Source organism: Elephas maximus, chromosome 22 (genome assembly GCF_024166365.1).
Source record: "Elephas maximus indicus isolate mEleMax1 chromosome 22, mEleMax1 primary haplotype, whole genome shotgun sequence".
Taxonomy (NCBI): Eukaryota; Metazoa; Chordata; class Mammalia; order Proboscidea; family Elephantidae; genus Elephas; species Elephas maximus.
In genome coordinates this window covers 45,258,663-45,285,731 of record NC_064840.1, presented here as the reverse complement: position 1 = coordinate 45,285,731, position 27,069 = coordinate 45,258,663, and the positions used below count along the sequence as shown (strand labels likewise).

General features: G+C 36.5%; 1 protein-coding gene across 2 annotated transcripts; it reads left to right on the top strand.

Annotated features, from left to right (window-relative positions):
* Positions 1–356: 356 nt before the first annotated feature.
* On the top strand, positions 357–26,039 carry ESCO2 (establishment of sister chromatid cohesion N-acetyltransferase 2). 2 transcript variants are annotated; one of them, XM_049865689.1, is made up of 11 exons: positions 357–396; positions 1,303–1,371; positions 2,129–2,969; positions 4,450–4,543; positions 7,328–7,385; positions 10,390–10,510; positions 11,784–11,915; positions 13,399–13,488; positions 14,192–14,335; positions 22,729–22,904; positions 25,443–26,039. In XM_049865689.1, exons 2-11 carry the CDS (start codon positions 1,319–1,321, stop codon positions 25,573–25,575), a joined length of 1,842 nt encoding a protein of 613 aa, XP_049721646.1. In that variant the 5' UTR covers positions 357–396; positions 1,303–1,318; the 3' UTR covers positions 25,576–26,039. The 2 variants fall into 2 exon arrangements, with proteins under 2 accessions (XP_049721646.1, XP_049721647.1); XM_049865690.1 differs by having other exon boundaries at positions 394–444.
* Positions 26,040–27,069: the final 1,030 nt, after the last annotated feature.

Here is a 27,069-nt window from a genome sequence, read left to right as displayed (position 1 = left end):
AGAAACTACAAAAACTTCCCACAGCAAACGACGCGAAAAAGGAACATCGAGTTTAGGTGGGCGCCTGTATTCTGCCAAGAACTACGGTTCCCAAAATGCACCGAAACAAGCCCCTTGGAATGGAGCCCTGAGCGGCCGCAAGGGATTGAGGGAGGCGTGGTTTCCCTGTGAATGGGGCGTTTCGCCTCTCAAGGGCGGGAGAATTTTGGAGACGGCCTCCTGGGTTGGCGGGGCAAGGGCTAGGGAGCGGCCAATCAACGAGCCAGTCCCTGGCAGCGCCGAGACGCGGCGAATAGGAACGCAGCGGCTTCAGGCACAACTGGCGCGCAATAATTTGAATACATTCACGGAGCGACTGGCTCGGCTGAGGAGAGGTCGCGCGACTGTGAGAACCAGGTAACCACTGCGGAGGGCCAAGGCTGGGGTTGGACGACCGAGGAGAACGTAAGATTCTGTGGGACGAAGGAGGTGAATGTTAAGGAAACAGAGCTCTTGCTCTAGCTTTGGCGGGCAGTTGGCTCGAAGCCGCCGACCCATTCTCCACACTGCCGAGTCACTAAATTTTCCTTTTTTTGACGCCGCATTTTTCTTGTTTTTTTTTTGCTCTGACAAGGTTCAGGGAGAGGGGCGATTTTCTCTTACACCTTCCCTCATTCAGTCCTAGAAGGAACCTCCCTTAAGCCTCAGCTCTATATTAGCAAGTAAGAAAACAAACCGCTTCCTCAAAGCTCTTCAGCTAGTAAGATGGAAGAACGTTAAGGTTTCGCCCCCGTTTTTTTTTTAATTTTGCTGGTCGCTGGTGAAAAAATTAGAAACGTCTTTTAACTTCATTGAACATACAGGCTGTTGAGGAACACACACTTTAAACACTAAGAAAATGTATTAAATGGAATATTAACGAAGTGTAAGGTGCAATGGAAACATACAAGAGCATCTAACAGTGGGAGGGGTGTTGAAGCGTGGTGTGAGTTAATCAGGCTAATTACAAGGGGAAAGTGTGCCCTGAATAAGGGTAAGAAGAGTTCCTCCTCGGTAGGATCATTTTTCAGCTTGAAACATGTATTGTCCCTGCTTTTACTTTCTGTTCTTATTTGCTACTGTTGTGTATTACTGTTGTTGTTTTTTAACTCCATGCTATAAATCTTTACTGAAGTAATTTACTTTTTAAAAAACCTTTTTCTTGGGCCTTTATGGACCATCACCCATCTGGAAACTTTTAGACTTTTAAAGTATAGTCTTGATACCGTGATTTTTATATTCATTTGATGAATTTGGTTATTATACTTGCCCTATTGCTTTTAGGAATTCTATTAAGAATATGGCATCTTTTACCCCAAGGAAAAGAAAGCAACATTCTTTCAACTATGACAGGTGAGTCTCGTCCTTGAAAAAGAAAAATCCACCATCTCTTAAAGTTTTCATTCTTCCACTCGCATCCTCCTTGCGGCTATATGATATTCTATGTTCTAATTCTAGCCTGAAAATACTGTAAGTTTTCATAATGAAGTTTTAGTCCTTTTGGAGGGAATCAAAGAAAAAACTGTTTTCTAAGTCTAGGAAATATGTCATATCTTTTGTTACCCTGCTCTTTTCAACTCTCCTGTAATACTTAGTGTAGTGTTTTGCATACAGTGTATGCTTCTCTGTAGGCAATCCTAGAAAGTCTGTGTGCTCAGTACTTTCTACATATCACGCCAGAAATATAAATTACTCCTAACAGAGCAGGCCCCAGGGAATCAATTTATTCCAAAAAATTAATCATTATAGAGGACTTCTTATAACCACTTGAACAAAGTATGTGAACTATAATTTGCATATGGCCAAAACTTACAGATTTTAGAACACACACATATACATACATGTGTATATCAAAGCTTCTTTGTAAACAATGTTTGTTTCCGTGAACGTTATTGGGATCTTCCTTTTGAAAGATATTTGAATGCTTTGTTTGGTAAAGACAATTTGAGTTGGTTTATTGTTAAACTAATAGGTAATGTGTGTGTGTATGTTTTGCAGAGAGAGTGTATTTTTAATATGACATAGGTAGAGTTATTATTTAGCTGTAGATTGAAGTAAATATTGAAGTAAAATAGTGATACTTATCAATGGACTTGATTTCTTGTCATAGCCTCTTATCAGACATTCCATCAAAGAAATTAATATTGGACTTTACTGAAAATATATTTCTACCATCTAATAAAAAGCACGTTCTTCAAAACAGTGATAAAAATGAAGAAAAGATGCACTGCTTTCAACAAGACCATTTCATTTCAAGTTCGCTTAATACATCATTTCCTACAGCTAAAAAGAATAGATCACCATCTGTAAATCAAGGTTCACCATTTAAATCTGCTGTATCCACTGTATCTTTTTACAACAAAGATAAGTGGTACCTCAATCCGTTGGAGAGAAAGCTGATAAAAGAAAGTAAAGCCACTTGTCTAAAAACTAATAATGAAGATAAATCTTTTCCCAGTGTGCTGGAAAAAATGCAAGGAAAACCAGTCTGCTCCAAGAAGACGAACAAAAAACCACAGAAGAGTTTAACTGCTAAATGTCAACCAAGTTATAAGTGCATCAAACCTGTATCAAGGAATTCTAGAAATTCCAAGCAAAATAGAGTAGCTTATAAGCCAATTGTGGGGAAAGAGAATAAATGTTATTCAGTTGAAAATAATTTGAATGCTCCTCGAGTACTAAGCCAAAAAATAAAACCACAAGTTACACTCCAGGGTGGAGCAGCATTTTTTGTTAGTAGAAAAAAATCTTCCCTTAGAAAATTGTCTCTGGAGAATAAGTCATTACTGGGACCTACTGGAAAGAATAAATCAGAAGTGATTGAAGATTCTGATGTAGCGACTACCCATGAAAGAAGAACTTTTGAGACGAGGCAAGTGCCTAAGTGCTTGTTAAAGGAACTGAACATGGAGCTACTGGGTGCAAGAAGTAAAAACGAGAAATTAATGAAGGTAAGGAAAGCTGCATATATCACTTTGAAAACTAAGTTGGCTGAATAACAAAGCAAATATAAATAATATATAACATAGTTGGATAAAATTTGATTTTTTTTCTGTTTTACAGTCTAGAGGACTGCTTTTATGAAGCCAAGTAATTTAGAGGTTAGTCACTGTAAAGAATTTAGGAATACAGGTTGGAAATAAGAAATTTTTCTCCCTTTTTTTTTTGGCTTAACGAAACCTACTGATATTTTGTTGACATAAGGTGTAGATTTTATTAAATTCTTTCATGGGTAAGCTAACATCCAGAGAAGCTTAATAACCTTTTTTTGGTCGTGAGTGGTTTTAGAAACTAGAAATAAGAAAATTCAGGGGGTGAGTTTCCAGAGTGGAAGCATATTCATTTGTTAGTTTTAGCTTAACCAAAAAAAAAAAAAATACTCAAACCCATTGCTGTCAAGTCAATTCCGACTCATAGTGACCCTACAGGACAGTAGAACTGCCCCATAGGGTTTCCAAGGAGTTGCTGGTGGATTCAAACTGCCGACCTTTTGGTTAGCAGCCGAGCTCTTATCCACTGCACCACCAAGGCTTCTCATTACTTAAAGTAGTGGGTTATTCTGGAAAATTTAGAGAATATGGAAAGTATGTGTCTGTGTATGTATATATATCTTCTGGGATCCCAGTACTTGAAGATGATCACTGTTAACATATAGTTTGGTTTTTGTTTACTTTATGTAGTATGCTTTCATGCTTGCCATACTATGCCTTTTCTTTTTTGCTCATATTTAACATAGCTTTAGTCTAGACTAGAGCTGTCTGATGGAAATATAATATGAGCCACATGTAATCTTTAAATTTTCTAGTGGCCATGTTAAGAAAAGCTTAAAAGTGAAAAGTATTTAACTCAACATATCTAACATATTATCATTTCAAATGTAATCAATAGAAAAAGTTATTAATGAGATAATTTACCTTTTTTGTTTTGTCCTAAGTCCTCAAAGTCTGAGTTTATTGTACACTTCAATCATCTCAATTTGGACTAGCCACATTTCAAGAATGTTCTTTTTCCATTTCTTGGCTGGCAGCTCTTAAAGTTTATGACCAAAGGCTGTCCCTTTCCAGTTTGGTGGCTTCTGGGAAAATTTTTGCCATTTTTACCATTTATTATTGTTGTTCATTTCATTATCTTGAAAGAGAGGTTCTATAATCTTCATTCTGCCATCTTTATCAGGAAGTTCAATATGTTTTTGACAGGATGACAAATTATAACCCAGATAATAAGTAATACGACTTCTCTTTTAAAATGTACATTTAGCATATACAAAGCTACTTTTTCTAAAGAAGAGACTGAAAATAGAGGGTTTAAAATTATGTGAAATATAATTTGTAATAAATTAGTTATTTTCTTTTAGAAACAGATCTATTGGGATTCATTCACTAAATAAACAACAAGGATTATAGGTTTCTTTAACCCATTCATTATTTTCAGGATTCATCAGGTGGAGTAGTATCTTCGAGAGGATATAAACTTGATGAAAATAAGCATTTCCGCTTAGAGGATACCCTCAGTGAGAACAAGGCAGGTAAATAAGGGAAAACTGTTTTCAAAACGAGCTTTGAAATGTTTGGAAATGGATAGTGGTGATGGTGAGGGTGAATTGTCTGTGGATTATACACTTAAAAATAGTTAAAATGACAATTTTTTTGTTATATATATTTTACCACAATCTATTTTTTTAATCAAGATGAATTTAGTTACTTATAATAATGCTTCATGGCATGTGTTAATGTGAGAGTCCTATACAATAGTAATATTTTCTAGGTCTTTTTTTTTTTCCCCCAGTATCTTTGTGTTTATCTCTGTGACATTGTTTTCTGTGGTAGGTGATGCAGTGCATTTAGAAAAACAGTAGACAAGGAGACCTTAGAGTGGAATTTGAGACAGAATGCTGACACTTAATTGTTCTATGGTTGTGGCCATGTTGAAGAACATACTGGCTACTTCCAGTTTTTAGCAATTATGAATAAAGCTGCTAGAAACATTTGTGTATGTACAAGTTTTTTTGTGGATGTAAGTTTTCAAATCACTTGGGTAAATACTTAGGAGCATGATTTCTGAGTTCTGTGGTAAGTTCATCTTTATAAAAAATTTTCCAAAGTGACTGTGCTGTTTTGCGTTCCAGCTATTATTGCAAATTCTTGTCAACCTTTGTTTTGTCAGTTTTTTTGGATTTTTTTTTAACAGGTATATGGAACAGGTATATAGTGGTATCTCATTATGATTTTTTAATTTGCATTTCCCTAAGGGCAGATAACGCTGAGTATCTTTTCATGTGTTTATTTTTTTTGCCATATGTGTGTCTTTAGGTGAAATGTCTGTTCAAATCTTGGGCCCATTTATAATTGGATTGCTTGTTTTCTCATTATTGAGTTTTAAGGGTTCTTGATAAAAGATGAAAGATATATAATTGTAAATATTTTCTCCAGCCTGTGAGTTGACTTTTCATTCTCGTAACAGTGTTTTTCACAAAGCAAAAATTTTACATTTGATGAAGTCCAACTTATTTAGTTTTTTCTTCCATGTATCATGCGTTGGGTTTTATCTAAAAACTTATCACCAAACCCAAGCTCATACAGATTTTTCATTTGTATTTTCTTGTAGAAGTTTTATAGCTTTATATTTAGTTCTGTGATCCATTTTAAGTTTTTGTACAAGGTGTGAGGTATGTGTCTAAGTTCATTCTTTTGCATATGGACCTCCAATTCCAGCACCATTTTGTTGGAGAGACTATCCTTTCTCCATTGAATTACCTTTGCCTCTTTGTCAAAAATCAGTTGACTGTATTTGTTTGGATTTATTTCTAATCTATTTGTCTACCCTTTTGCCAATACCATTACTGTACTTTTTCTGTTTTTTTGTTTTTGTGGTGAAAATATTCACAAAAAACATACACCAATTCAACAACTTCTACATGTATAATTCAGTGACATTGATTACATTCTTCAAGTTATACAGCCATTCGCACTATGTTCCAAATTATTTCCACTTTATTTTCCAAATTGTTCCACTACCGCTAACAAATTATTCCGCTACCCATTAACTACCGGCTAAGCAAAAACTCCCTCTTTCCTCTTCCCTACCACCCCTGGTAACCACTGATAATTTTTGGTTGTTATGTATTTGCTTATTTCATATAATTGAGATCACACAGTATTTGCCCTTTTGCAACTAATTTTATTCAGTGTTATGTTTTCAAAGTTCATGCATGTTGTGGCAAGCATCGGGACTTCATTTCTCTTTATAACTGAATAATATTCCATTGAATATATGTACCACATTTTGTTTATCCATTATCTGTTGATGGACATTTTGATTGTTTCCACCTTTTGGCTGTTACGAAAATGCTGCAATGACCATCGGTATACAGGTTTCTGTTTGTGTTGGTGCTTTTACTTCGGGGTATATACCTGGGATCAGGGTTGCTGATGTTCAACTTTTTGAGGAACTGCCACTGTTTTCCACAGTGGCTGCAGCATTTTACATTCTCACTAGCAATAAATGAGAGTTCCAGTTTTCCACAACTTCGCCAGCACCTATTGTTGTTGCGTTGTGCTGTGTTTTGTTTTTTTAATCATTACCAATCTAATAGGGGTAAGATGGTATCTCATTGTGGTTTTGATTTGCATCTCCCTAATGGCTAATGACGGAGCCCTGGTGGCACAGTGGTTGAGCGCTCGGTTGCCAACCAAAAGGTCAGCTATTCAAACCCCCTAGGTACTCGACCAGCTACTCAATGGACAAAGATGTTGCTATCTGCTTGCATAAAGATTATAGCCTTGGAAACCCTATGGGGCAGTTCTACTCTGTCCTACAGGGTTGCTATGCATCGGAATTGACTAGACGGCAGTGGGTTGGATTGAGTTTGGTTTGGTAGTGGGTAATGACATTGAGCATCCTCTCATGTGCTTGTTGGTCATTTGGATATCCTCTTTGGTGAAATGTCTGTTCAAGTCCTTTGCTCATTTTTGGTTAGCTTGTTTGTCTTCTTTTTAAGTTGTGTAAGTATTTTATGTGATTTTTTTTTAAGTATTTTATGTGATTTGGATATTAGACTCTTATTAGATAATATGGTTCCCAGATGTTTTCTCCCAGTCTGTAGGTTTTTTTACTTTTTTGGTAAAGTCCTTTGAAGAGCAGAAGTATTTGATTTTTATGAGGTCCCATTTATCTATTTTGTCTTTGCTGTAGTTTTATAATAAGTCTTGAAATTGAAGAATGTTAGTATTTTGGTAATATTAACCTTTAAAATCTTATGATTTAAAGCTTTGATTTTATTTTATGATGTTGTCATTTTTTCCCCTACCAGCTGCCCCAGAGTCCATTGTCTACCCCATTTTCACTGTGTCTTCAGTCAATACAAAAAGGTAGGGATTGTTCTTATTTTAATGTCTATGTGTCATTTTAAATAATTTTGACATGTTTTTGGCCCTAAAACTTAAATGTTATTGCACTGTCAACCTTAAATGATTCAAGAGCTTTTTAAGTTTATTAATTGTATGGGTCTTCTGGGTCTCTCTTTCTTTCTTATACTGCTTCATTTGGATAGTGTTTTTTTCTTCTCCACCAAGGAGATGTTAAGAATAGAAGAAAAAAACAGACCGTTTCAAAGAAATTTCATAAAAACTTAGAGTTGAGAGAGGGGAACAATCTTTATAGGCTTAGGTAATAATAATTGCTCACATTATTATATAGTATACGGCACATAATAAGTAGTTTATGTCCATTATCTCATTTAATCCTCACAACAACCTTTTATTAATTCCATTTTCAGCTGAAGAAACTTAGTAATTTAGTCGAGGTTGCACAGCTAGTAAGTGGCAGGGCTAGGACTAGAGTCCATATATGATTCGGTAGCCTATAGTGGCTTCCCTAGAGTGATAATATAGTAATAGCTAATATTTAATGAGTTCTTACAACTCCGTGATATAGGTACCATTATTATACCACTTTATCAGTAAGGAAACTCTGACCAGAGAAATAACTAGCAGCAGCTTAATGCTATTACAAATCACAGCTGAAACTACCACTATTCTATTCAAAGCTAAGCCTGGGATGGGAGGAGATGTTGGTAGGAGAAAACATGATATGTGAAAAAGGAGTTTTTTATAGTTTAAACATCCTCTTCCTAAGTAGCTTTGGTTCTTCTCTCCCTCTTGGATGATAAATAACTTTAGGTATTAAGCAAGGAACTTTCTGGCTAAATTTTTCCTACTTTTAGGGTACCTCCTCTTCAATCACCTAGGGGATTGGGTTGGGTGGGCAACTTTTCCCCTTCAAAGGCTATGTTCCTAGTTTTTCTTACCTTTCCCTTTTCTCACCTGTGTTGTCTTCTCTCATGACTGTTTATTAAGAATGGAAGCATATCACAATTAGCTGATAAAAATGTATAATTTAATATAAGGAGATACTGGGATCTTTCCTAACGGGAAAATATTGCCCATATGAAATTGTTCTTTGTAGTTCAAAAAAGGCCAAATACCAGCAGTTTCATTTCAGGTATATTACAGAATCTCCAGGTCCATAGTGTCACATTTGTTTTTATTTACTTATCCACTTGACAAATATTTATAGAGCATACTATTCAATACAATTGGTATTGAGCTATATTGACTTCTAGGGATGTGAATATAGTAACACATGGTCCTGCTATCAAGGAAGTTATGGCTAGAGGAGGACAAGCATTTAAACAATAAATTGTTATAATTGTTAAAGCAGAAATAAAGAGATTATGGGTCAAGCAGAAGTGGACATGAATTATTTAGCAAAGGTTGCCTAAGCCAGAGGGGGTCAGTGACCTAGACAAATGTTTTTCATACTACAAGTCGCAACCTATTAGTAGTTCGTCAAATCAGTTTAAGGGCATGGCATCTAGCTTTTTTTCTTTTTTTTTCATGGAATAGTGCATCTCTCACATAGTGTATTTAATGAAACTTTTTTTTAGTTATGTACGTGTGTTTGTCTTTACAGGTTATGATGTAAGATGTGTTTCTTACCATAAGTTTGTCAAATCTGTATGAAAGCTACTCTTCTAGACAAATGATAAGAGCTTGACTTAGTTTAAAGCATTGACTAGTTTTTTTTCTAGTTTTTTGGTCCCTGGAAAAGATCTTTTCATTATAAGGCAAAGGTTACAAACTCAAATGCCCCGTTTAAAAGAGAGCATATACTGTTTATTTCCAATTAGTAAATTCCTGGAAGGAATGTGGGGCTACTGATATTATGGTGTCTCTTTGGAAACCCTGGTGGCGTAGTGGTTAAGTGCTACGGCTGTTAACCAAAGGGTCGGCAGTTTGAATCCACCAGGCGTTCCTTGGAAACTCTGTGGGGCAGTTCTGCTCTGTCCTATAGGCTTGCTATGAGTTGGAATCGACTCAACGGCACTGGTTTTGGTTTTTTTTGTTTGTTTGTTTTCTTGAAATATTGGAAATACACATTTTTAAGTGAGATCCAGGGATTTGAAAATATTGGTAGCTAATCTGACGTTTAAAGGAGCAATGTTAAGCTCTTGGCTGCTAACTAACAGGTTGGTGGTTCGAACCTACTCGGCTGCACCACAGGAGAAAAGACCTTATCTTTACAGGAGCAGTTCTGCTCTGTCCTGTAGGGTCACTGTGAGTCGGAATTGACTCCATGGCTCATAACGACAGCAACCCAAAATTTGAAACATGTGTGGACCAACAGAGCATACCGGCTAGCTGGATTTGGACTATGGGGCTCCAGTTTACAACCTCTTTAAGCTATTCCCAGCATTTTCTTCTAAAGGGAAATTGTTGCCTCAAATATACCTATTCAGACAAAGCATGTATTTTTCCCTAAGAATTTCAGAATAGGGAGGTGCTGTTGTAGGTATGAGGTAAAGAGAATCTATTATCCTTACTCACTCACTGCCCAACTAAAAAGCTTTTGGATCATAATGTACTGGTGACTCTGACTTTCTGTGGACCTGAGATTCAGTCCACTTCTTTGCTGTGGTACCCCAGGAATTTCTGTATCCCTAGATGGGTAAATATTTTTTTAGGATTTGATAAAGCAAAAAGCAATCATTTTTTAAGGGTCAAGTCTACCTACAAGGAGATCATCTACATGTGCATTTGCCACTCTTGGACTTAGGGTCAGAAGACCCAGGTTTTGAGTCTTAGCATTGCCATTCACTAGTTACTTGACTTTGAGTCAATTGTAGATCTCTCTGAGCGGGCCTCAGGTTCCTCATTGTTCCCACCTCCACGACGTCATCAAATTATTATCAGAAAGCACTAAAAATTGCAAGGTGCTCTGTAAAGGTTATTACAGATCTCTCTTTTCTTTTCATTTTAATTCTTTAAACATTCTTAAATTATTAAATGATATTTATTAACTTTCTATTTCAAGATCTCTAGCTGAAGAACAATCTTCTATGGGCTCCATTGTATCTACTAACTTCTTGAAACAGACCAGCATGCAGAAAAATGCCAGAGATACAAATAAAGAAATAAAAGACCAGTTCATCATTGTGAGTAAATTCAAAATAATGTTTCTCCTGTATGTGGCTCTCACATATAAAACATGAATTCAGAAGTGTTTTCTAGGCATTGTTAGCATGAGCTATAGGCATTCTAAGTTTTGTGAGCTTGTTGCAATTAAAGCTAGCTAGGAGACTTTTAACTGTTAGTGTTGGGCTGGTATTTTAGTAGAATGCTAATTAATGAGTTGTCTCCATGTAAGGAGAATTATTTTTGATCAACAAAAGATTTTGACAATACCTATATTGAGTTGGCAAATTACAGCTCTGGCCCATAACCTGTGAGCCTTAAATGTTTTTTACTTTTTCAAGGATTAAAAAGAGGAAGAAGAATATGCAGCAAAGAGTATGTGGCCCACAAACCCTTTAATATTACTATCTGGCCCTTTTTACAGAAAAATTTTGCCAACCCCTATATTAGACAATTCAGAATCTGGTATTTTCAGTGGCAATGAGCAGTGACTTACGAGAGGAATGGAGTTGTTGGCCATGACATTGAATATCCCTAACTTTGCTACAAGCACCTGTTGTTCATGAATTTATCTGTACTTCCCTGGACTTTTATTATATTTATTCTTTACCATCTGTTGGGGCGAGGAATTTTAATATTTCTAGCCACTTAACAAAAGAATACTATGTAACGAGCTGTTGTGGTTAGTCACCGTTGGAGCCAGTTTTGACTCATGTTGACTGTATGTGTACCAAGTAGAACTGCTCCACAGAGTATTCAAAGCTGTGACCCTGTGAAAGCAGATCACCAGACCTGTCTTCTGAGTTGCCTCTGAGTGGGTTAGAACTGCCAACTGCTAGTTGTCGAGTGCTTAACCATTTTACCACACCCAGGAACTCCTTGTAATGAGTATAGAACTCCTAATTTTTACCCTGCCTCTTTGAAATAAGGCTTTTTTAGGTCTTATTTCAGAGCTTTAGAGAGAAGTTCCATTGTTCATCTTAGGTAAAATCATTAGAATTTTATCTTATTCCTTATTAGAACTATGGTTCTAACTAAAAAATCTTGCTTCTATGCCATCCATTCAAAGAGACGATTCCATTTCTTTCATCAATTCATTGCTTATTTAGGCCTCTTCCCATTCCATTCCATTTTGGGGGAGGGTAGCAGACTTTCATTTAGTATTTTACTTGAGCCAGCATAAAAGAAAAGTAAGGAGAAACTTGAAATTTGAATAAGTGGTTTACATGGCCTTAACGTAGAGTTAATTGTGATGTATTCAGATGGGTTTTTTTCCTCCACCCCCAACTACAGGATGCAGGTCAGAAGCATTTTGGGGCCACTACGTGTAAGTCTTGTGGCATGATCTACAGTGCTTCTAACCCCGAAGATGAACTGCAGCATGCTCAGTATCACCAGAGATTTCTGGAGGGAATCAAATATGCAGTAAGTCAAAGAAAGTCTTTCAGTTTGTTCTAAAAGTAAAACTGCTTTTAAAGATAAGTTTCTTTTGATTAAGTGCTGACGGGTCTATAGATCTAAAAATATTTCATCATCTGCAGTTTTATTGTCCTTAATATTTAAAGATGATAGTAAGAAAAATTTAACTTTTAATAATGCTGCTTCAAACTTCATATCCTGGTTTAAGAAAAGTATTGGCCTAGGTTGAGTAAATGCCTTGCATTCTTACCTCCTTTTCTAGCTTTCTGAGCAAAACTGAATAGTCAAGTTATAAGTTTCAAAGACTTTCTCAAACAGCCTTTCTATCACTTTTAGTCTCTTAGGGAAGAGGTCCCACTTCTTTATCAAGCGCCTTTCTAATCCAAACACATTGCGTCATTGGCCTTATCATGATTGTACTTGCTACTCAAATGCATTTTCCCCCCTATTTTTATTGCCATTGTTCATGCCTTCGTAATATTTTTTGCCTGATTTATTAAATCAGTTTCCTTACTGGTCTCCCGTGGAATAACTTCTTAAAACAAGGTCCAGTATGATTCTACATACTTACAGAAAAAACGTTCCCACCAGCAATTAGGTGCTTCTTAATCTGGCCTTAACCACCGTGTGTGTGTGTGCACGCGCATGTGCGTGTGTGCATGTGTCCAGAGAATTCTAAGATACAAATAAAATTCTACCATTCATTGCTTCAAATTTAACAGCTTCCCATTGCATTTAAAATAAAACCCAAAGTGCTTACCATGGCCAACAAAGCCCCAGCCCACCTCATCTCATGGTGCATTCCTGCTTGAGCTCTAAGCTCTGGCCCTTGGAACAAGCCAAATTCTTTTGATTAGCCCTGGGTACTATGTATATTGGGTTGCTTTCTTTAATTTATGTGAACAGGATTAATTTATGTTAACCCTTATATATTTTGTATACTAATCCTTTATTACAGATGTATTCTCCCAGTCCCTTTTTTTTAAGGTTTGAATTTACTTGCTTTTGATAAAGTAATACTTTCACCTGGTTCAGAATTCCCAAGGTACAAATGTGGATCCAGTAAAAAGTGTTTCTCCCACTATGTCACCCCCCTTTTCCTCTCCTCCAGGCATCCCTAGGGTGAAACAATTTAACTCTTCCAAATAAACTTATTAAGCTTTCCCTTGGAATTCTGCTTATCCTACCCTCCTCCCTACTCCTAATAATTCATCATTTTCTCTTCTGCACTCCTATGAAGTGTTCTTCTTTGACTTTTCCCTTGTTTTGTAATAGATCAGGTACATGTTTCCCAATAAAATGTCAGTCCCATGAGAGCAGGCACCTTCTTTTAGGCATCTTTTATTTCCCTTCTCACCTTCCTTTAGTTGGATTTCATTCTTTTTGTATCATTCACTCAGTCTTTTATTCTTGCCAGGCCAAATTATTTAATGTTCTTTTTTCTTCTTTCCAAATTAAACTGTGACTTTTTTTTTTTGGCCTTTGGCAGGGTTGGAAGAAAGAACGTGTAGTTGCAGAGTTTTGGGATGGAAAAATCGTGTTGGTCCTGCCACATGATCCAAATTATGCTATCAGAAAGGTGTGGAACATGCCCTTTTTAATCCTTGTTCTCTTTCCTCTAAGACCCTAAGAAGTCAACCTTTGCTGAAGTATAAAATGCTTTTGCTAATTGATAACCTACTTTGGTCATGTAAGGATGACTCTCATAGCAATTCATACGAAACTCAACTTAGACAGATAAAGCAGTGTTCACTTGGAGAGTAAAGACAATAAGACAAATAAAGCAGTGTTCACTTGGAGAGTAAAGAGAGCAGTTAAGGTTCTACAGTATAGCTTTTACTTTCATGTTCCATTTGTGAATGATAAACTAAACTTTTCAGTGTTGAGAATTTAATGATCCCAGAGCCTGTTTCTTACGTTGGTATTGTTTGTATTTCTTGGATTGGGTGTTTAGTCACCCTAAAAAATGAATGAAATTATAGCAAATCTGTTTTGGTACTTCCTACTCCTTATCTCTCCCAGGAGTCTGCATTTCTTTTTGCTGAAAATGATTTTGCTTAAAATAGATCTTTAAACCCTATTTCTAAAATGGCAGATACATGCATCAGTAGTGTAATAATTTGGGGCATATACAAATTTAGGAAATAGAGATAAAAGAGGCAAAATTTATAATAATCATAAATTTTGTGTACATGCTTGTGTGTGTGTATATACATATAGTTTTATATAGTTCCTGCTGTGCTTTTAAAACAATTTTACCTCTTTGTTTTTAACATGATTAGGTAGAAGATGTCCAAGAACTTGTCGATGATGAACTGGGATTCCATCAAGTTATTCCTAGATGTCCAAACAAAACCAAAACTTTTCTCTTTATATCTGATGAAAAGAAAGTAGTTGGGTGTTTAATTGCAGAGCCCATCAAACAGGTATAGTATTTGTGTTTTAAATTATAGGCATAATTTTTGATCAAAATAAAGTAGTTGGGGAAACCCTGGTGGTATAGTGGTTAAGAGCTATGGCTGCTAACCAAACATAGGCAGTTTGAATCCACCAGGTGCTCTTTGGAGACCCTATGGGGCAGTTCTATGAGTGAGACTTTACTCAGCGGCAACGGGTTTATAACAGAAATACCAAAAGTGGATAGGTTTAACAAAGAGAAATTTATTCTCTCACAGTTCAGAAGGCTAGAAGTCCTAATTCAGGGTGCTAGCTCCAGGGGAAGGCTTTCTCTCTCTCTTGGCTCAGGGGAAGGTCCTTGTCATCAATCTTCCCCTGGTCTAGGAGCTTCTCTGTGCAGGAACCCTAGGTCCAAAGATGCGCTCTGCTCCTGGCACTGCTTTCTTGGTGGTATGAGGTCACCCTGTTTCTCTGCTCGCTTCTCTTTTATATCTCGAGATTGACTTAAGATACAACCTCATCTTGTAGATTGCATCATGCCTTATTACGATAACTACCACTAATCCCACCTCATTAACGTCATAAACCATTGCTGTCAAGTTGGTTCCCACTCGGCAGCCCTGTAGGACAGAGTAGAACTGCCCCATAGGGTTACCAAGGAGCAGCTGGTAAATTGGAACTGCTGACCTTTTGGTTAGCAGCTGAGCTCTATAATCAGTATGCCACCTAGAGGTAGGATTTATAACACATAGGAAAATCACATCAGATGACAAAATGGTGGACAATCGCACAATATCGGGAATCATGGCCTAGCCAAGTTGACACATATTTTGGGGGGACACAATTCAGTCCATGACAGTCATTGATCACACACATAACTGAAGTCATCTATTTCTGTTATGTTAGATATGTTGCCTTATATAAGTAGTTTAAGTAAGTCAGAGAGTCTAATGCTTATTTACTCATTTCTTTGGACTATAAAATATAGTGATTTTAAGTAAATCATTAGAGCTAAATTATTGACCATGTGGCCTAGTGGGAATTAATATTGGCAAAAAAGTCATTACCTGTACCTTAATTGAAACCTGATGGCACAGTGTTTAAGACATGGGCTGTTAATCAAAAGGCCGGCCATTCCAATTCACCAGCTGCTCCTTGGAAACTCTATGGGGCAGTTCTACTCTGCCCTATAGAGTCACTATGAGTCAGAATCGACACCACAGCAGTGGGTTTGGTTTGTTTTTTTGGTACCTTAATTAGACCCTGCTGTAGATACTCAATGGCACTGGGTTTTTGGGTAGATACTAAGGAAACCCTGGTGGTGTAATGGTTAAGTACTATGGCCGGCAGTTTAAGTCCACCAGGCGCTCTTTGGAAACTCTACAGGGCAGTTCTACTCTGACCTGTAGGGTCACTGTGAGGCGAAATCGACTCGATGGCAACGAGTTTTTTTTTTTTGTTGTTGTTGGTAGGTATTAAATGGCAGTGTCCTAGAACAGGGGTCAATAAACTACGTGGGCTAAGTGCGGCCTATCACCTGTTTTTGTAAATTTTTATTAAAACACAGCCATGCTCATTCATATGGTCAGTGGTGGCTTTTATGCTACAGTGGCCGCATGCCTCACAAAACCTAAACATAGACCTCATGCCTCACAAAACCTAAAATACTCTCTGGCCCTCTACAAAAAAAATTTGCCAACCCCTGTTTAGAATAAAGAGATGTGGTTTTTTCCCTCAAGCATCTTACAATGTATTCTTTAGCTAGAAATAATTATAGTGCAAATGTGCTCTTTTTCATGTCAGCCTGTAGTATCCTATACTTAATGTCTCCTTCCTTTTAAAAAATACTATCTCAATACCTTTTTGCTTTTTAACACTTTAAAGAGATCTTTTGTAGCAGATTTGCCTGATGCAATGAGTCTTTTGATCATTTGACTGCTACTTCCATGAGTGTTGATTGTGCATCCAAGTAAAATGAAAACCCTGACAACTTCACTCTTTTCTCCGTTCATCATGATATTGCTTATTGGTCCAGGGTTGTGGGGATTTTTGTTTTCTTTATGTTGAGGTGTAATCCATACTGAAGGCTGCGGTCTTTGATCTTATATTTCAAATGATATTTAAAAAAAAAACCCAGTGTTTATTAGCATAAATTTAGTTTACTTTTTTTTTAATTTTTATTGTGCTTTAAGTGAAAGTTTACAAATCAAGTCAGTCTCTCATACAAAAATTTATATACACCTTGCTATATATTCCTAATTGCTCTCCCCCTAAAGAGACCGCCCGCTTCTTCCCTCCACTCTCTTTTCGTGTCCATTCCGCCAGCTTCTGACCCCCTCTGCCCTTTCATCTCCCCTCCAGATAGGAGATGCCAACATAGTCTCAAGTGTCTACTTGACCCAAGAAGCTCATTCTTCACCAGCATCTTTTTCTTTCCAATTGTCCAGTCCACTCCCTGTCTGAAGAGTTGGCTTTGGGAATGGTTCCTGTCCTGGCTAACATAACAGAAGGTCTGGGGGTCACGACCACTGGGGTCCTTCTAGTCTTAGTCAGACCATGAGATCTGGTCTTTTTATGAGAATCTGGGGTCTGCATCCCACTGTTCTCCTACTCCCTTAGGGGTTCTCTGTTGTGCTCCCTGTCAGGGCAGTCATCGGTTGTAGCCATCTCCTTCTTCTGGTCTCAGGATGATGTAGCCCTGATACATGTGGCTCTTTCTGTCTCTTGGGCTCATAATTACCTTGTGTCCTTGGTGTTCTTCATTCTCCCTTGCTCCAGGTGGGTTGAGACCAATTGATGCATCTTAGATGGCCCCTTGCCAGTGTTTAAGACCCCAGACGCCACTCTCCAAAGTGGGATGCAGAATGTTTTCTTAATGGATTTTATTATGCCAATTGACTTAGATATCCCCTGAAACCATGGTCCCCAAGCCCCCACCCCTGCTACTCTGGCCTTCAAAGCATTCAGTTTATTCAGGAAAGTTCTTTGCTTTTGGTTTAGTCCCATTGTGCTGACCTCTCCTGTATTGTGTGTTGTCTTTCCCTTCACCTAAAGTAGTTCTTACCTAATTAGTGAAAACCCTTCTCCCTCCCTCCCTCCCTCCCCCCCTCATAACCATCAAAACGTATTTTCTTCTCTGTTTAAACTATTTCTCAAGTTCTTATAATAGCGGGCTTATACAATATTTGTCCTTTTGCAGCTGACTAATTTCACTCAGCATAATGCCTTCCAGATTCTTCCATGTTATGAAATGTTTCACAGATTCCTCACTGTTCTTTATCGATGCATAGTATTCCATTGTGTGAATATACCATAATTTATTTATCCATTCATCCCTGGATGGGCACCTTGGTTGCTTCCGTCTTTTTGCTATTGTAAATAGTGCCGCAGTGAACGTGGGTGTGCATATATCTGTTCGTGTGAAGGCTCCTATTTCTCTAGGATATATTTCAAGGAGTGGGATTGCTGGATCGTATGGTAGTTCTAGTTCTAGCTTTTTAAAGAAGCACCAAATTGATTTGCAAAGTAGTTGTACCATTTGACATTCCCACCGGCAGTGTGTAAGTGTTCCAGACTCTCCATAGCCTCTCCAACATTTATTATTTTGTGTTTTTTGGATTAATGCCAGCCTTGTTGGAGTGAGGTGGAATCTCATTGTAGCTTTGATTTGCATTTCTCTAATGGCTAATGATCATGAGCATTTCCTCATGTATCTGTTAGCTACCTGAATGTCTTCTTTAGTGAAGTGTCTTTTCATATCTTTTGCCTATTTTTTAATTGGGTTGTCTTTTTGTAGTTGAGTTTTTGCAGTATCATGTAGATTTTAGAGATCAGGTGCTGATCAGAAATGTCATAGCTAAAAACTTTTCCCCAGTCCGTAGGTAATCTTTTTACACTTTCGGGGAAGTCTTTGGATGAGCATATGTGTTTGGTTTTTAGGAGCTCCCAGTTATCTAGTTTTTCTTCTGCATTGTTAGTAATGTTAGTAATGTTCATGCCATGTATTAGGGCTCCTAATGTTGTCCCTATTTTTTCTTCCCTGATCTTTATCATTTTAGATTTTATATTTAGGTCTTTGACCCATTTTGAGTTAGTTTTTGTGCATGGTGTGGGGTATGGGTCTCATTTCATTTTTTTGGAGATGGATATCCAGTTATGCCAGAACCGTTTGTTAAAAAGACTCTCTTTTCCCCTTTTAACTGATTTGGGGCCTTTGTTAAATATCAATTGCTCATATGTGGATGGATTTATGTCTGGATTCTCAATTCTGTTCCATTGGTCTATGTATCTGTTGTTGTACCAGTACTAGGCTGTTTTGACTACTGTGGCAGTATAATAGGTTCTAAAATCAGGTAGAGTGAGGCCTCAATCTTTCTTCTTCTTTTTCTGCAATGCTTTACTTATCCAGGGCCTCTTTCCCTTCCATATGAAGTTGGTGATTTGTTTCTCAATCTCATTAAAGAATGTTGTTGGAATTTGGATCAGAATTGCATTAAATCTATAGATAACTATTGGTAGAATAGACATTTTTACAATGTTAAATCTTCCTATCCATGAGCAAGGTATGTTTTTCCACTTATGTAGGTCTCTTTTAGTTTCTTGCAGAGGTGTTTTGTAGTTTTCTTTGTATAAATCTTTTACAACTCTGGTAAGATTTATTCTGAAGTATTTTATTTTCTTGAGGGCTGCTGTAAATGGTGTTGATTTGGTGATTTCCTCTCCGGTGTTCTTTTTGTTGGTGTAGAGGAATCCAACTGATTTTTGTATGTTTTTCTTGTATTGTGATTCTCTGCTGACCTCTTCTATTAGTTTCAGTAGTTTTCTTGAGGATTCCTTAGGGTTTTCTGTGTATTAGATCATGTCATCTGCAAACAGAGATACTTTTACTTCTTCCTTGCTGATCTGGATGCCCTTTATTTCTTTATCTAGGCTAATTGCTCTAGCACAATGTTGAATAAGAGTAGTGATAAAGAGCACCCTTGTCTGATTCCCCATCTCAGGTGGAATGGTTTCAGACTCTCCATTTAGGATGTTGTTGGCTATTGGCTTTGTATAAATGCCCTTTATTATGTTGAGGAATTTTTCTTCTATTCCTATTTTGCTGAGAGTTTTTATTCTGAATGGGTGTTGAACTTTGTCAAATGCCTTTTCTGCATCAATTGATAAAATCATGCGATTCTTGTCCTTTGTTTTATTTATGTGATGGATTACATTAATTGCTTTTCTAATGTTGAACCATCCCTGCATACCTGGTATAAATCCCACTTGGTCACGGTGAATTATTTTTATGATATGTTGTTGAATTCAGCATAAATTTTATACCTGTTTTAAAGTGCCTTCCTTTCCCATCCACTCATTTCTATCAACTTTATTTCTCCTTATTTTCCTTTGTTTTTTATGCTTTCTCCCTCTCTCGTGTATACAGTCTCTGTGTTATCAGAAATTGGAAACAGAAGCAGCTGGCTTGTATGATTGGCAGTAAAAGTGATCAATTTGGGCCTTTTTTTTTTCCTTTGGTCTTATAGAAGTAAACTGTTTATGGAGTAATAATAGGCAAATGTAGCCTGCTAACACATACATATTATCTTCTACCCATTCTCAGTTCAGAAACAAAGTTTTCTTGATAGAAGTTGTAACTTAATGAAATGCATACCTATAAGAACAGCTAAAATGAAAAATAATGACAACACCATATGCTGGTGAGGATGCAAGGAACCTAGATCTCTCATTCATTGCTGATGGGAATATGAAATGTTATAGCCACTCTGGAAAAAGTTGGGCAGTTCCTTAAAAAATGAAACATACATTTACTGTATGATCCAAGAATCATATTCCTGGGCGTTTATTCCAGAGAAATGAAAACTTATGTCCACACAAAACCTGAACATGAATATTTATAGCAGGTTTATTTGTAATAGTTAAAGCCTGAAACAATCAAAATGCTCTTTGGTAGGTAAATGGTTAAACAAATAGTGGTATATTTATACCATGGACTATTACTCAGCAATATAGAGGAACAACCTGTTGATACATACAACAACTTGGAATGGATTTTAAGTGCATTATGCTTAGTAAAAAGAGCCAGTTTCATGTGTGATTTCATTTATATAACATTTTGAAATGACAAAATTATAGAGATGGAGAACAGATTAATGGTTGCTAGAGATTAGAGATGGTGGAAGGATGGGAGTAGATGTGACTGCAAAGGAGTAGTATGAGAGAGCTTTGTGGTGATATTAGTTCTGTGTCTTGATTGTGATGGTGGGCACACAATTCTATACATGTGCTGAAATGATGTAGAACTATATATACACATTATACCAACGTTAATTTTTTGGTTTTGTTGTACTGTAGCTCTGTAAGATCTAACAACTGGGGGATACTAATTGAAGGTACATGAGTCCTCACTAATATTTTTACAACTTCCTTGACTCTAATTATTTTAAGATAATTTCATTAATTAATTAAAAATGAGGATATATCAATCAAATGTCAGATAATATGTGAAAAATTTCTTTAGTGTTATCAGATTTTTTAGGTTATCACAAAAACATTTTGGGATGGAGAGGAGAAGTTTATGTACTTTACCAAAAGTAAGAGTTTCATTTAAATGCTCAAGATCATTAGCCATTAGAGAAATGCAGATCGAAACTACAGTGAGATTCCATCTCACTCCAACAAAGCTGGCATTAATCCAAAAAACACAAAATAATAAATGTTGGAGAGGCTGTGGAGAGATTGGAACACTTAAACACTGCTGGTGGGAATGTCAAATGGTACAACCACTTTGGAAATCGATTTGGCGCTTCCTTAAAAAACTAGAACTAGAACTACCATACGATCCAGCAATCCCACTCCTTGGAATATATCCTAGAGAAATAAGAGCCTTTACACGAATAGATATATCCACATCCATGTTTATTCCAGCACCGTTTACAATAGCAAAAAGATGGGAGCAACCAAGGTGCCCATCCAGGGATGAATGGATAAATAAATTATGATATATTCACACAATGGAATACTACACATCGATAAAGAACAGTGAGGAATCTGTGAAACATTTCATAACATGGAGGAACCTACAAGGCATTATGCTGAGTGAAATTAGTTGCAAAAGGACAAATATTGTATAAGACCACTATTTTAAGAACTTGAGAAATAGTTTAAACAGAGAAGAAAATATTCTTTGATGGTTATGAGAGGGGGGAGGGAGGGAGGGAGAAGGGTTTTCACTAATTAGATAGTAGATAAGAACTATTTTAGGTGAAGGGAAAGACAATACACACTACAGGAGAGGTCAGCACAACTGGACTAAACCAAAACCAAAGCAGTTTCCTGAATAAACTGAATGCTTCAAAGGCCAGTGTAGCAGGGGTGGGGGCTTGGGGACCATGGTTTCAGGGGACATCTAAGTCAATTGGCATAATAAAGTCTATTAACAAATCATTCTGCATCCCACTTTGGAGAGTGGTGTATGGGGTCTAAAACGGTAGCATGAGGCCATCTAAGATGTATGAATTGGTTTCAACCCACCTGGAGCAAAGGAGAATGAAGAACACCAAAGAAAGAAGGTAATTATGAGCTTAGGAGACAGAAAGGGCCACATAAACCAGACACTACATCAGCCTGAGGCCAGAAGAAGTAGATGGTGCCCACCTACAACCGAAGACTGCCCTGACAGGGAACACAGCAGAAAACCCCTGAGGGAGCAGGAAAGCAGTGGGATGCAGACCCCAGATTTTCATAAAAAGACCAGACTTAACGGTCTGACTAAGACTAGAGGGACGCCGGTGGTCATGGTCCCCAGACCTTCTGTTAGCCCAAGACAGCAACCATTCCCAAAGCCAACTCTCCAGATAGAGATTGGACTGGACAGTGGGATAGAAAATGATCTGGTGAAGAATGAGCTTCTTGGATCAAGTAGCCACATGAGACTATGTTGGCATCTCCTATCTGGAGGGGAGATGAGAGGGCAGAGGAGGACAGAAGCTGGCCAAATGGACGTGAAAAGAGAGTGGAGGGAAGACGTGTGCTGTCTCATTAGGGGGAGAGCAATTAGGAGTATATAGCAAGGTGTATATAAATTTTTGTATGAGAGACTGACTTGATTTGTAAACTTTCACTTAAAGCACAATAAAATTTTTTTTTAAAGTTTAATAAAATTTTTTTAATTGATGAAAGAGGGAAGTTTTACAGTGGTATGGAATGAACAAGAATGTGGTCATACCTGAACACCACTACTATTCTTTAAAGACTGTGCCTATAAATGGACAAGAATTTTAAAACATCAACAGATTTTAACATTTTTGGTGAAGATGTAAGATTAATTTTAGAGACTTAAGTTTTGTTTAAGGAATTATTCTTAAAAAGAAATGTGAATTCATTTGTGCTGTCACCTATAAATGCTTCTATATTATTGTAGGCTTTCCGTGTCCTGTCTGAACCAACTGGTCCAGAATCCCCAAGCTCTAAAGAATGTCACAGGGCTTGGCAATGTTCAAATGTACCACAGCCTGCAGTCTGTGGGATAAGTAGAATCTGGGTCTTCAGACTGAAAAGAAGAAAGCGCATTGCAAGACGACTAGTAGATACTCTCAGGTAAAAAATAAAATAAAATGGATCTAGACCCCGGTTAGCTTTCCCAGAACCTCTCCCGGCTCATGAGCCATGGGAAATGATGTTGGTCAGATACATCCGTATAAATACTGTCAAAGTCAAACTAATCAAGTGTTTGCACTGGAAAAAAATACTAGATATATTCAGTCTAGGATGCAACGTTCTAAGTCTTAAACATTCTACCCCCGTATTTTTCAAACTATCAGTAGTGGAGGACTAGTTAAATGCCACGGACCAATGTTTTATAAAATAAAAATGAATTGCTGGAAAAAGAAAATAGAAAATACAAGTCTAAAATTTTTATTACATTCAACAGAGGTGTGATTACATTTCAATTAGTATGATCAACACAAAATAGGTTAAAAAAAAGAAATTCCAGAAATTGTTCAGGATCACTGACAGTATATAACTAGATAATTAACAAAAACTTGTTATAATGTCATAACTTTTCTCAATTGTAATTAACATAAAAGTAAGTAAGCAAGACAACTCACAGAATGGAAGAAAATATTTGCAAATCATTTATCTAATAAGGATCTAGTGTCTGGCATGTATAAAGAACTCTTATAACACAATAATAAATAGACGAATAACCCAATTTAAAAATGGGCAAAGGATTTGAATAGACATTTCTCCAAGGAAGATATATAATTGGTCAATAAGCATGTGAAAAGATGCTCAACATCATTAGCTTCAACATAATTAGCTATCAGGGAAAGGCAAATCAAAACCACAATGCTATAGCATATCACACACACTAACCAAAAGACCAAACCCATGAATCGTAGTGACCCTACAGGACAGAGCAGAGCTGCCCCATAAGGCTTCCAAGGCTGGTATCTTTACAGAAACAGACTGCCACATCTTTCTCCCATGGGGCGGCTGGTGGGCTCAAACTGCTGACTTTGCAGTTAGCAGGACAACCACTTAGCTACTATACCACCAGGGCTCTTTTTCACACACACAAGGATGTCTATATTCAAAAAAGGGAAAACAAGTGTTGGCAAGGATGTAAAGAAATCGGAACCCTCATACTCTGCTGGTGGAAATATAAAATGGTGCAGCCACTGTGCAAAACTGGCAGCTTCTTAAAAAGTTAAGCAGTTACCAGATGACCCACTGGTTTTTACTCCTAGGTTTATACTCAAGAGAAATGAAAGCATATGTCCACACAAAAACTTGTATACAAATGTTCACAGCATTTTTATAACCAAGAAGTGGAAACAACCCAATTCATGATGAATGGATAAAAAGGGGGGTGGGGGGAGTGTCTATCTATACAATAATACAATGGAATACTCATCAGTAAAAAAGAATGAAATACTGATTCATGCTACAACATGGATGAACCCTAAGTGACGGAAGCCAGTCACAAAAGACCACCTATTGTTTAATAAAAATATCATTTATTTGAAATGTCCAGAATAGGCACATCAGTAGACAGAAAGTAGATCAGTGGTTTCCAGGGACTGATGGAAAAGTGAATAGGAAGTGACTGCTAATGGGTTTCTTTTTGGAGGTAATGAGAACACTCTGGAATTACATACTGGTGATGGTTGCATATTTTTGTGGATTTGCTAAAAATCACTGAATTATACATTTTTAAGGATGAATTTTATGGTTTATGAATTGTATCTCAATTCAAACAGCAAATTAATGATTTCCCATTTTAAAATCCTATGTGTGCACATTTTGAACTAACACTGTTTATATTGATACTTAGTTTCTAATGTGACAAATGAATTTGTACCTTGTTAATTTACCTTGTCTAGATTGGATGGATGAGTTTCAAAACACTTGTTCTCAATATCTTATCATAGACAGGTAACAAACATTGCAAACCAACACCAGTCCAAGAGCCATACTCCAAGTATTTTAGCCTTTTGGTTTCTGTGCCACTTTAAAGAATGAACACCAAGACCACTAGGGGAGTCCAGTCCTGGGCCATAATTCTCGTCACCCACGCATACCTTAAAAAGGGGATCAGTGAGGAAAATGTGGTATATAAAGATTTTTATTTGACAGTTATGAAGTACCTCTATTTTCTCATTAGTTTTCACCTTTTTAAAACTCTTGACTATACATTGTAGTTGAGAAGAATATACTTACTGATTTAAATTGGTGATGGTTATTTTTCAGGTTTTAATTGTCTATGGTTTTTAATGGAAACCCTGGTGGTGTTTTTAATTAATTAATTAATCATTTTTAATTGGCTGTATTATCTCATACTAACTGCTCATTACCATGGATTGCATAGAGTCAGATGTATGGTTAGTATAGTTAGTTGCCTTTGCCTCAGCAAATTTTTTTCTGATCCTCAGTTTTCTCATCTGTGAAATATCATTAGACTTCATCTCTAATAAGGCATTTAAATCACTTTATCACTTATTAAAAATAATGAGTATTAGATTACTTAAAGAGATTAAAATTTTACATTTGGATTGCTTTCAAATTTTGCTAATCTTTAATCGGAATTTTAAGTTGGTTACATTGTTAAATCATCTTTTCCTCTTATTTTAGGAATTGCTTCATGTTTGGCTGTTTTCTCAGCACTGATGAAATTGCATTTTCTGACCCAACTCCAGATGGCAAATTATTTGCAACCAAGTACTGCAACACCCCTAATTTCCTTGTGTACAATTTTAATAGTTAAAGCCAGTTGCACTTATGAAACAGTTACTGTATGGATAAGTACAGATAATAGTCCTTTATCACACAGTAAGAACCATTTAAACATATTAAAACAAAAAACATACCTCCCTCCCTTACAGTTTTGTTCCTTATAAATTGAGAAGTCATGGATACATTTGTCAAAAATTACCTGGGGATTCAAAGAAAGGAAAAATCTTTGGATGCTGTATAGTGAGTAATAACCTGAGTCCTAATTATGAAACTTCGTAGCTATAACTGTGGAAAATTACTTGCCTGTTGACAGAGCAAGGTGGTGTTCTACAGAACTGTGACCATTTATTTTTATAAAGTACACTTTTGGACCAGGAATATCTCATGCCCCATCACAAGCAAAAAGACACATTTAAACCCAGACAAATAATTTTCATGCCCAATTTTTAAAATTCCTGAATTCTATATACAAAGCTCTTAACTTTATAGACACTTGGCTGTAGGAACTCAATTTGAACATATTGAGAAAGCTTTTAATTCTAATTTGTAACAAGAAAAGATAAAGAGTAAGATATCCATATCCTTTTGTGTAGAATAGAATTCTATGGCTTATGTTTGAATCTCCTTAAAAGTAAAATGAGTCAGATGCACACCAGTTGTCAGTTTTAATTAAAATTAAACTGAGTAATGCACTGTTGTCATTTCATTAAATTTTACTATGTGAATATGGTAGTTGTGCTACTTATTTTTAGTGAACTTGTTACTAGTAATTGATGTCATTAACAAAATGAATGTCCGGTGGATTAGATGATTCATCTGGTTTCATTTTAATTTTTCGCTTGTTTAAAATACATGTTACTTGTTCTCAGACCATCTGGCAAAAGTTCTGACGAAATGTATAGTTAACAGAACCAAGGTTAATATGTCTACACCAGTGGACCAGAGAATATGATGGTATTATGTAAATAAATATGCACATATTTTCGTAGTATAATTCTTAGATATTTACTTTGAAAAGAATTATTTAGATTGTTTTCATTCTAAAATATCACTTAACTGCTGCCTGACATTAAGACTCCAAAGAAATAGTCCAGTTCTGTTCTCAAGGTTGTAACTCTATTCTATTAATCCGCAGTCTTATTTGCTTTTTTTTTTTTTTGAGTTAACATGGTTTCAAAATGTAAAAGCCTGTGTTCCAGAAAGTATATCAAAATGTTAAAATGTATGTTCCTGTATACACATTTTAATGGTATTTTCTGTGCTGCTGTTTTTAATTGTTTAAAATATTTTATTTAAAAAATTTTATTAACATTATTTTGTTCAGTGCTTTTGTGATTAAGCAATTAAACTTCAATATTCCTGATACTGTATTCCCTTCCAGGATATTGGTTTTCTTTTTGAATTAATTTTTGTGATTATAAGAACGGTACGTGCTCTTTGTGAAGTATCCAGATAATATAGAAGTAGAGAATGCCAAAAGAGGAGGCTTCCCCATAATCCTCTCTTGGGTGTGGTGTATATTACT